This window comes from Rhinoderma darwinii, chromosome 2, assembly GCF_050947455.1.
Source record: "Rhinoderma darwinii isolate aRhiDar2 chromosome 2, aRhiDar2.hap1, whole genome shotgun sequence".
Classification (NCBI taxonomy): domain Eukaryota; kingdom Metazoa; phylum Chordata; class Amphibia; order Anura; family Rhinodermatidae; genus Rhinoderma; species Rhinoderma darwinii.
Window position 1 is genome coordinate 158,486,247 of NC_134688.1, and position 12,510 is coordinate 158,498,756.

Sequence of the window (12,510 nt, forward strand, 5' to 3'; positions counted from 1 at the left end):
TTTTAATCAAATTTATTTATTAACGTTTTACAGTGTATGAACATTAAAAGAAACATAGAACTCCCCCCTCTGTCTCCTCTCACCCGCTGCTTAAATTGGAAATCTCCACAGAAAGTACAGGTCCATATGCTACGAACTCCTCAACACTCTACGTATCAAACACTTCCCATGGGTAATATTACAGAGTACACAGCCAACATCATGTTGTATACACATACATATTTCATCAGAAATACATAGGTATAGCCAGGGCCGATTCTAGCTTTTCTGCTGCCTGATGCGAAAATTTAAATGGCACCCCCCAGATTTTGATTGGCATCCCCCTAGCTGTTCTACATCACTATCAGCCAACTCCAACTCTTTCAGATGTGCCATTGCCTTGTACTCCCCTGGCATGTGCAGTGAAGCCTAGCAGAGTACACCTTGCTGCACGGTGTGTGCCCAACGAGTACAAGGCAATGGCGCATCCGAGAAAGTTGGAGGAGACTGGCAGTGATGTAGAACAGCCAGGGGGATGTCAATCACGAATGGAAAAGTAGGTTTGGAGTATGTGACTCTTCAGTATAACGGCACCGCCCCGCGACCCTTTAATGAGTAATTAGCATATAGTGTGTGCCGTTTTAAAAGTTGATTTTATAGATTTTCCTACATCTGAAAAAACATACAAGGGAATGTTTGGAAACATTGTCAGGCCATGTATTACCGCATGGTGGAGGTACAAGGGGTTAAAACTATCTGACAAATTCCCATTAAATATACAATGAACTGAAAACAACTCCATCTGCCCTGCAATTTTGTTATTATAAATATATCCTATATAATTACAGATTCAGAACCAAGCTCTGACATATATACAGCACCACAACAAAGCTCAGTACATATATACAGCACCAGACCCAAGCTCACTACATGTATATACAGCACCAGAACCAAGCTCAGTACATATATACAGCCCCAGAACTAAGCTCGTAACATATATGGAACACCAGAACCAAGCTCATACATATATACCGCACCAGAACCAAGCTCAGTACATAAATACAGCTCAGTAAATATCAGGATGGGGTGAGCTGCGCCCTCTAGTAGACGTCTCCACTCCTCCAGAGCCAAATTTGATGGCCAGTAACTCTCGATCCCAAATCGAGTAATTGCGTTCTGCAGAAGAAAAATGTTTAGAATAATAGCCACATACCACTGCCCTCCCTTTGGGACCTCTCTGGAATAGAAGTGCGCCTGCACCAACAGAGGAGGTGTTCACCTCCAACAAAAACTGTCGAGATACATCAGGTTGGTGGAGGCTTGAGTTTGACGTGAAGACACTTTTAAGGCTATTAAATGCAGATTCTGCCTCTGGAGTCCACACCTTGGCGTTCAGGCCTTTTTTTGGTGTGGGTATAGATGGAAGCTGTCAGTGAAGAGAAGTTTGGGATGAACTGGCAGTAGAAGTTGGCAAATCAAAAAAACGCTGTATGGACCTTAAGCCTTGAGGGCGTGGCCACTCCAGGACGGACTTTACCTTCTCAGGATCCATCTTGAGGCCTTGATCCGAGATGATGTAGCCCAGGAAGGGTAGAGAATTTTTCTCAAACACGCACTTCTCCAGCTTGGCATACAGGTGATTCTCCCTTAATCGCAGCAGAACTTGACGGACATGTCTCTGATGAGTCGTCGGATCTGAAGAAAAAATCTAATCAGGATGTTATCGAGATAGACCACGACGCAGACATAGAGGAGCTCTCGGAAGATGTCATTGACTAACTCTTGGAAGACCGCGGGAGCGTTACACAGGCCGAGGGGCATTACCAGGTATTCATAGTGCCCGTCTCAGGTGTTGAATGCTGTCTTCCATTCATCACCCTGGTGGATCGGGATTAAGTTGTAAGCCCCATGCAGGTCTAGCTTGGAAAAAATCTTGGCTCATCGTATGCGGTCAAACAGTTCAGAAATTAGCGGCAATGAATATCTGTTCTTGACCGTGATTTGATTGAGGCCCTGGTAGTCGATGCAAGGTCGAAGGGATCAGTCTTTCTTTTTTGACAAAGAAGAACCCGTCCCCGGCTGGGGAGGAGGATTTTTGTATGAAACCCCTCTCCAAATTCTACCTGATGTAAACAGACATAGACTGAGTCTCTGGCAAGGAGAGAGCGTATACCCGTCCACAAGGGAGGGACGCATCAGGAACCAGTTTAATAGGGCAGTCATACTCCTGGTGTGGGAGCAGCGTCTCAGCCTCCTTGCTGAACACATCCGCAAACTGTGAGTAGTGAGGAGGCAATCCTGCCAACGACCTGAGGTAGAGGAGGCTGGGCCGGATGGATCTGCCCCAGAGAGCGGTTGAGACACTTGGGGCCCCACTGGAGAACCTCAGCGGAGTTCCAGTCCAGAACTCGGGCATGTAGTCGAAGCCAAGGCAGGTCCTGCAGCACAGCGTTGACAGCTTTGGGCAGGACACAGAAAGAAATTAGCTACGAATGAAGGGCTCCAACGTAGTCACCGATATGACTGGATCTGGCAGAGGTAGCCTATTTACTGAGGCAACAGCCAAAGACATCTCCAGAGGGACTGTAGGCAACTAAAGAAGATCCACTAGGTATTTTTGGATCAAATTAGCTGCGGATAGGCAGGACATTATGGTCACGGGGATAGATTGTTTTGAGGAGAGTTTTTTTTATCCAGCGCTGTATTGCCTAGGGTTGTCTCCCCAACCTAGGCATTGGAGTTTTTTTACTTTTGAGGGCACAAACGCACATCATGGCCTCCAAGGCCGCAATACAGACAAAGGCACAAAGTGTATCTGCGTCTCCTGGTTCGACAATTTGAGCCGGTCCACTTGCATAGGCTCCTCTGGTGGAACCACTGCTGAGGGCGACAGGGATTGCTGGAAAGTGGGAGCCAGTCTAGGGAACCTTTTCTCCCAACAAACCTCTTGGGATCGCTCCCGGATCCTCATGTCAATACGGGTGGCTAAAAGAATGAGGTAATCCAGGATAGATGGCAGATCACGAGCGGCAAGTTCGTCTTTGATCTCTGGAGACAGTGCCTGACAGAATGTAGCCACCAAGGCCTCATTGTTCCAAGACAGCGCTCCCGTCAGTGTGCCGAACTGAATGGCATATTTGCCCACGGAGGTGTCTCTCTGGCGAAGGGCCAACAAGGAGGTAGCTGCTGATGAGACTCATCCAGGCTCCTCAAATACCGTGCAAAATATCCGTAGGAAAGAATCAAAGTCATGGTTCTCTGGTCCCTGACATTCCCAGATAGGATTTGCCCATGATAGGGCCTTCTCAGTAAGCAGAGAGATAATGAAAGCAATCCTTGCTCCACGAAAAGGGAACACCCTGGCATGTAGTGTGAAGTGGATATGGCAATGGTTCAGAAATCTCCCTGCAGGTACTCGCGTCTGTAGCACACCACATCCTCTGTAAAACATGGTGGAGGCAATGTGATGGCATAGGCATGCATGGCTGCCAAATGCACTGGGTCACTAGTGTTTATTGATGATGTGACTGAAGACAGAAGCAGCCGGATGAATGCTGAGTGTTTAGGGATATACTTTCTGCTCAGGTTCAACCAAATGCAGCAAGTTTGACTGGTCAAAGTATAGATGGACAATGAACCAAATCATATTGTGAAAGCAACCCAGGAGTTTTTAAGGCAAAGAAGTTGAATATTCTGCAATGGCCAAGTCAAGTGCATAGTGCCCTTTCCACAGCAAATATTGGAGTAAGGTTGTCTTGACCAAAGTTGTCAGACTGCCACGATTCCACATAATTCGTGGGATTGGTCCCTTCCATCCTCTCTGGAAATCCCACAATCCTGACATTATTCTGTCTGAGTCGATTTTCGAGCTTATCTTGTTTCAGTCTAAGCGACTCCATGTCTCTGGAGTGATTATTCACTTCCCTTTTCAATGGAAAGAGCACATCCTCAATTTCACTAACCCTTTCCTCTTGGCCTGTAGTGCGTTCGGAAATCTTCTTAACGTCCTGTCTTCTTTCAGTCTACCAACTTGGAAGGTAAGGGATTTATGACATAGGGTAATGGCCTTCATCAGGTCAGCAAGTGTGGGCTATGCTTCTGCCACCGGTTCCCCCTGGCACTCCACAATCCCCTCCTCAACATGCTTTGACCGTTCCATTTGGTCGGAGCTACCGCCATCTCCCTCCTCCACATAAGCAGGATTCTCAGTGCCTTCCATGCAGGGATCTGCAGAGGTATTGTTAGCAAAGCTGCTTAGCCGAGTCGCCGTGTCTCTCGGAGTCTCTGTAGCACGTTCGGATGTAGCTGGAGTAAGGAGCCCAGCGCCATCTTGGGCCTCACTGTCGTTTCATATCCCTGCCTGTCCCTTCACCATGGCTGTAAATCTTTTCTCAGGGACGGCAGCAGAGTGTCCCTGGTTGATCAGGTAAGTATGGCAGCAAAGTTAGCCCGGTTTGAGCAAATTATACAGGCACTGAGGATAAATGTGGCGGATCAGGACAGCTGAAGTGAATGCATCTGCTCACATTGCGCGCCGGCCACGCCCCTCCCCCGACTTAAATCTTTATTAAAGGGTTAGGATAGACCTTGGGTTGTCCTCTCATAGCAAGATGACAAAGATTCTGTCCAGTCTTTTATTGCATATATTTTTAGTGAAGGCTAAGTGACAACAGAAATAGTGACTTATTTATCGCACATGGTTTGTCACCCAGATTATTAAGAGTAATGGATAACAGAACAGATTTGTGTGAGCGATCCATCTTTCCATGAAACAGATAATAGCTGAACAAAATGTTTAATAACTTTGCAGAGGGGAACAATCCACTGCAGAAAGGTCTGAAATCTGCATGTGTTACGTCCATGGCATAACAAATCCAGAAAAAATCTGTGACAGATAGGACATGCTATAGATTTGATTCCACAGTATGTTCATTGGCTTTTGTGTAAAATGGTCTGGTCCGGTCTCCTGACAAGTTTGTTTTAAGCCCTTTGTGACCAGCCTAATTTAGGCCTTAATGGCCAAACAATTTTTTTAGTTTTTTCATAGTCGAATTCAAAGAGCCATAACTTTTTTATTTTTTTAATCGACATACTGTATAAGAACTTGTTTTACGCAGGATAAATTGTAATCAGGGCCGATTCTAGCTTTTCTGCTGCCTTACGAGAAAATTGAAATGGTGCCCCCAGATCTTGATTAACATCCCACTGGCTGTTCTATATCACTAGCAGCCACCTCCAACTTTTGCAGATGCACCGTTGCCTTGTGCTCCCCTGGCATGCGCAGTGCAGTGGTGAAGCTGGGCAGAATACACCTCGCTGCACGGTGCGTGCCCAAGTAGTATAAGGAAATGGCGCATTCAAGAAAGTTGGAGGAGACTGGTAGTGATGTAGAACAGCCAGTGGGATGTCAATCAAGCATGGAAAGGTGGGTTTGGAGGCAGGACTATGTGACTCTTCAGGATAGCGGCACCGCCCCATGACCTTTTAATGACTAATTAGCATATAGTGTGTGCCATTTAAAAGTTGATATTATAGTTTTTGATTCATCTGAAATAAAACATACAAGGGAATGTTTGGAAATATTGTCAGGTAATGTATTACTGCATGGTGGCAGTTCAAGGGGTTAAAACTACCTGACAGGTTCCCATTAATTATACAATGAATTGAAAACAATTCCATCTGCCATGCAATTTTGATAATACAAATATTTCCTATATAATTACAGCTCCCGAACCAAGCTCAGTACATAAATACAGCACCAGAACAAAGCTCAACACATATACACAGCATTAGAACCAAATTCAGTAAATAAATACAGCCACAGAACCAAGCTCAGTACATAAATACAGTACTAGAACCAAGCTCAGTACATAAATACAGTACTAGAACCAAGTTCAGTACAGAAATACAACACCAGAACCAAGCTCAGTACATACATACAGCACTAGAACCAAGCTCAGTACAAAAATACAGCACTAGAACCAAGCTCACTACAAAAATACAACACCAGGACCAAGCTCAGTACATAAATACAACACCAGAACCAAGCTCAGTATATAAATAAACCAGAACCAAGCACAGTATATAAATAAACCAGAGCCAAGCTCAGTACATAAATACAGTACTAGAACCAAGGTCAGTACATAGATATATCACCAGAACCAAGCTCAGTACATAAATACAGCAACAGTACAAATACAGCTCAGTACAGAAATCGTTTGCAAATTTAGTGCAACCCCTGCCGTATAGGTTTGTACGGCATAAAACTACAGCTCTCAGTATAGCCTGAACAATGGTAAGGATATGCTGGGACTTGCTGTTTCACACAAAAAAAAAATCATACCACCCATCATCTCGCTGCAAATCATACTGTGACTACAGTACTGATTAGAGGCAGAATAAACATTTACATGAAGTGACTCACAGGTGATGTCTTCTCAGATTATAGTTTTTCGCTTTTCTTCTCCATGTGGTCCAGACCTCTATGATTTCTTCTCCTGGCCACAGCCTATTTCTGCAGTTTTCTGCTCAGATATCTTCAGCTTCTCACTTTTCAAACACTTCTCCACCTATAAACGAAGATAAAATTCTCACTGGTGCCATATAATACACCCCTAAATATAAAAGCACCATACACTGCACCTCTAATTATAATAGCACCATACACTGTGTCCCTGATTATAATTATAATAGCACCATACCCTGTGTCCCTGATTATAATAGTACCATACACTGTGTTCTTGATTATGATAGCACCATATACTGTGTCTCTGATTATAATAGCACCATACATTGTTTCTCTGATTAAAATAGCACCATACATTGTGTCCCTGATTATAATAGCACCATACACTGTGTTCTATACACACACTGCCCCCATAGAGCCCCCTGTGGATAGTGCCCCTCATGGAGCGATGATGTCATTTCGCCGCTTTCGTCATTGAAAGGCACTGAATGGCAGGGCATGGAGTGTGCCCTGTCAGTGCTAGTTATGCATTTAATTGTATCTGCGTCCTATAGATGTATATACAATAATAAAGTAAAGGAGGGGGTGGCGGAAACTGGTTTTCAGTTGTGTCGCCGCCCCCTCAGAGAGGCAGCAGGCCACCACCTGAGGTGAGAAGCTCATCTTGCTTCATGGACGGTGTGGCCCTGATTGTAATTTTTAATGGCACAATTTTGGGGTACATTTAATTTATTAATTAACTTTTATGAGGGAGGAATGGAAAAAAAACTGCAACTCCACCACTATTTTTGCGCTTTCAAACCAGGCTGTTTATTCTAAGGGTCGGAACAATTACAGCGATAAATATGTAGAGATTTTTCATGTTTTACTACCTGTGCGTGATAAACACACTTTTAAAAAAAAGTTTGGGTTATTGCATCGCCTCGTTCCAAGAGTCAAAACGTTTTTATTTTTCCAACTATTTAGCCATGTATGTGGGACGAGGTGCAGTTTTCATTAGTATACGTTTTTTTAAAAAAAATTGTGAGGAATAGAAAAAATTTTGTTTTTGTTTTTATTACTGTGCACCTTTTTTCAAAGAACATATTTAACTTTATTTCGTTATTTTTTATGGATCCTTTGATCACTGATATAATGCTTTGGTATAATATATTCCTTGTGCAGCACTTACACAAGGCCGCCATAAAAAGGCATCAGCCTAGCTTAAGGTCCATTAGTGACTGCCGTAAAAAGGGGTATTGCAGGACACTCACAGTTAGAACTCTGCATTGTGCCACTCTATCTATGATTGAACAGTGTCAGTGTGAAGGGAAACGGCCCATTGACAAGAGGAATGGTAACACCTTGTTGTCGACTTAGGCTTCATGCCCACTTCAGTCTTTTCCTTCAGGGTGCTATCCGTTTTTGTCACTGATAGCACCCTGAACCCATTCATATCAATGGGCCCATGCACACTTCAGTTATTTAAACGGATCCGTTGTTCCGTTCCGTCAAAAGTAGAGCATGTCCTACTTTGGTCAGTGATTCAGTGACCGTGTGGCGCATAGAAGTCAATGGGTCAGTCAAAAAAATGGATGGCACACTAAGGCGTCGTGCACACTTACGTCACCGTTTTCACGGCTGCTTTTGACGGGTCCGTGAACCCGTTTTAGCGGCCGTGTGGTTTCCGTGTGCACTCCGTGTTTCCGTTTCCGGACGCCTAGCATGGTACTGTCCAGGGTGACAGTACCATGCTCGGCGCGCGGAAAATAAAATTTTAATGTAATAAAAAAAAAAGTTCATACTTACATTCCTCCTGTCCGGCCTCCAGCGATGACGTTCAATCCATGTCACCGCTGCGGCCAATCACAGGCTGCCGCATCACAAAAGAAGGTCGGACTGGAGGAAGAAGAGGGACTCGTCACCAAGACAACGACCGGGTACGTATGAAATGCTATTTTATTTTTGATCAGCAGCCTCTTTTCTCTATCAGTTATTGAGAGAGACAAGTAGCTGCCGATTAGTGTAATATTTTTCTAATGTTATTCTGCCCGCCCGGCGGTTGCTAGGCAACAGCTCCGTCACACACGGACGGCACACGGATGCCTTCCGTGTGCCTTCAGTTTTTTTGACGGCCCCATTGACTTGCATGGGCCTCACGGTCACGGAATCCCGGACCAAAATAGGACATGCTCTACTTTGGATCGGAAAGGAGCAACGGACCGTCAAAAAAACTGAAGTGTGCATGGCCCCATTGAAATGAATGGGTTCAGGGTGCTATCAGTGACAAAAACGGATAGCACCCTGAAGGAAAAAACTGAAGTGTGCATGAGGCCTGAAGGCTTCCGTGTGCCGTCTGTTTTTGATGGATCCGTTGCCATAGCAATGGCTGGGTGAGCCAAAGTTCACAGACTCACAGCCTACAGTACACATTCATTCCTGAAGATGGATGTGGAGAGACTCATAGCATTGGTGCATGATCACCCAGAACTATGGGATCCGCGGGCAGAATGCTACCACGACCACTATAAAAAAGGACGCTGCGTGGGAAGAACTTGCCAAGGAGCTTTTGACGCACAGATGGCAGCAGGGAACTAGTGCCCAGCGTCACAAAATAAGAAAGTGAATGCACACATTTCACTCCAAAAATCCAAAAAAACAAAAGCAAGCCAAGCAGAGTAATCTAAAACTGTTCTCTATGCTCTGAAAGCTACAGAAAACAGCACCAAAAACTTAATGTAACCTTTCTATGGGTGTTTCCTGGGACATGTGACAAGTTCAAATGAAGTTTACCTTCTGTTTTTTAAACGGAAAAACGGAAGCACAACGTCCGTGTAAAACGGAAACACGGAACGGAAACGGAGTGCACGCGGAAACAAAAACGGACACACATATCCGTCAAAAACGGCCGATAAAACGGTGATGGAAGTGTGCATGAGGCCTTATTCATAAATGTTATGCTTGTTCACACTGCAGATTTGCGGCAAATTTTGACAGTATTTTTCAAGTCAAAACCAGGAACGGAACCTAAACTGCAGAAATATATAAAGGAAGGCCTTATAGGTCTGCTATACTGGATCCAATTCTGGTTTTGGCTTTAAAAATGCAAGTAAAATCTGTACTGCGTGAACAAGGCTTTAGGGTGCAAAAGGTTGTATGTGCCAAGCCATAGCCAGGGGTATTGTAGATATTATTAAACAGAATTCAGCACGGAAAGTGGAACTCTATAACTCATAGCAACTGGGCAGATATCTGCGTCTGGCTGTCCTATGTAGTCACAATAATGACATCTAATAGATGATCGCTGCGGGTAAGAGAATATTTTTCCTTTGATTCTGCAGTAATAAAATGTAGCATGCTTTAGACTTATTTTTTGCTTTTATTAACCTGTAATTTTCTTTACTTTTATACACTGTATGCTTCTAAAGCGGACAATATGGAAGACAATGCAGTATGGGGTAAGTGTTTTTTACCTAACCAATACCAGTTGTATTTTAATGCATGTACAGTTTCCAGTAGCTCTGACTTGCTCTAGAGTACTAGTGTCGATAACACTCTCCCCGGAATTAGAGAAGCAGAAAACATCATCTGATTTTAATGAGCATATAAACATCTGCTACTAAGACACACTCCGCTCATCCCATCATAAATGTCTTATTTACGGGAAACATGGCTACTTCCTTCTTAATGATGAGATCCGAGCACTGTGCTTCCAGATGTTTGCTTGAAATTGACTGGTAAATAAAGTAAAGGGACAACATTATCAACTTTGCGTATCGATTTGGCAGATTTTATTTCTATATTGGCAAAGTGCACATCTGGTATACAGAAACTGTTCACTGTCTAGGGATTAAAACCAGATTGTTATATGCGAAACACATTTTGTTTAATTCTCACTTGGACTTGTGGTTTCAGCTTGGACATATGGTTTTGCATAGAGCAGCAATCTGCTCATACAGTATGATGTTTGAAATGGGACCGGTCCAGACTATATCCACTGGGCACGCCTCGAGTCAAAAGCATTGATCTTCAGGGTTAATCACCATGTTGTTTTTGTAGTACTGTGTAACAATGTGGCAATTTGCTTTGAACAGCCACGTGACAATTTAAAGTTCACATAACCTGCCTGATTTTATTTTCTCTTCATTTGCTTGGTTGCTGCATAGCTGTGGAGCCATGCAGCGGGATTTCTACTAGTCTTCTCTGCTGCCATCTGGTGGCCTAGATGCATATACAGGCAGCTTTCTGGATTTAAAGGGCCAGCACACAGGATTTTGATGTCCTGGCTGATCATGTCAGACACCTGTTACTATAATTTCTGTTCAGAACACCACTCATGTCTCTGAGCAATAGATTTATAGATCCTTTTGACTCCACTTCCCAGTCTAGCCCTCTGGCAAATCCAATTGTAACTCAGAGAGTCTACTTACTGGTATGTTATATACTTTTTTAATATCATTTTAATTCATGGTTAATTCCCTTAAATGGCACCAACACTTCTAGTCGAATACTATAACAAGATTGGGAATTACAGTTGAAAACAAAAATGAATCACTTGCACTGTGAGCTCTGATCATTGGTGACCCACTGAATCTATGCCCTGTATAGAAAAGATAAATTGAAGGTATTTTCAGATGCAGAAATTTCCCATACAAATCTGTTACATATGAATGTAACCCTAGGGTGAACATAGGCTAAGCAAAGAATGCAGCCACCTAGGAAACTTTTAAAAAGGTGGGGGTGTAATTTATGGATACAAATGAAAAATGGTCTGTACTTAATTTGTTTTGCACAATTAATTGGAAGCTGCGTCCAAGTTGCTGGAAATTGTGTAGATGCCATAGCATGATGAGCGCTTCCCTATAGGTAGAGGGAAGAAGCTGATTGAAGAATGTGTTAGGGGCAGTGTATGTATAAATGTATATGCCTACAGTAGGGAATGTAGGAGGGAAATAGAAAGGATGTATTCTCAATAAGAACGCTAGGGATTGGTGGAGAAGAAAAATGGCAGGGGCAATTAATTGCATGAGTGTCCATCTAACAGCTATCCTGCTGTACCTCAGGTACCAATGAAAGGGCACATTCCGAATCTGCTTTGTTGGTCACCGAAGAGCTTGTCCCAATCCTAGGAGTTACCTAGAAAAGTGGCAAGAGCTGATTTTTTTTTTTACTAGAGATGGCAAACCAATGTCAGGCAACACAAAGACACTTGCACCGTAACTATATTTGAAGATAGCTCAGCTTTGGTATATTTTCCGAGCTGTGCATACTGTAAGTCAGATCCTCCAGGTTTGCAAAGGTTTGGCAGCAGTTAATCTCAGGAAACAAAGGGAATATAATACTTCAAATTGATGTAAACCGTTCTTTTAACGACCAAATGTTCACACACGGCAGATTTGATGCAGAAATGTCTGCGCCGGAAAATCAGTTCCATTTATCTGAATGAAGTTTTTGCAGCAAGCACTTGGATTTCTGCAATCTCCATTAGATGAATGGGACAGTCGCAAAATTCTCTGAATGAACCACTCATAGACTTATCAGGTATGCAAAGTATCAACACTTATGTGGCTTGATCTCAAACATGATGTCCATGCAAGTCACCCAAAAGATATATCTGAACTGGAAGGATTCTGCAAGGAAGCATGGGACAGAATTCAAAGCAAGAATACAAAGATAGATAGCTGGGCTTCAAGATTCATTTGTAAACTGTGATTTCTGCCAAAGATGACATTATCAAGTATTGACTGACAGGATGTCCAAAAAATGTTTTCCACTATGATACAGTACATTCAGCTAATAAGCAGCAATGATTCATTTAAATTTGTAAAAATATGTCATCTTTAGATGACAAAGTAAAGTAAAGGTCCTCAAAACAAATCGCTGATAGTGAGTTGGGTAAGTAGTTTTGTTACGTTAACTTCTTTTTACTTCAAATATCAACATAACATGCAATTTGACAAGGAGTGTCCGAACTTTTCCATGAGACGGTGTATGGGTGTATGATACAAGGTTTATCTGTAGTACAGAAGGATACTTGCTCAAATACAACATTCAGCCATAGCATTAAAACCACTGACAGGTGACGT

General features: G+C 43.1%; 1 protein-coding gene across 2 annotated transcripts in view; it reads left to right on the top strand.

The window, feature by feature from the left end:
* Window positions 1–12,510, top strand: part of GPC6 (glypican 6) — a 709,242-nt gene that overhangs the window by 635,839 nt on the left and 60,893 nt on the right. For both annotated transcript variants that reach the window (XM_075852383.1, XM_075852384.1), the window contains one exon: window positions 9,853–9,882. In XM_075852383.1, coding sequence (XP_075708498.1) covers window positions 9,853–9,882 — 30 coding nt within the window. The remainder of the gene's footprint in view (window positions 1–9,852; window positions 9,883–12,510) is intronic.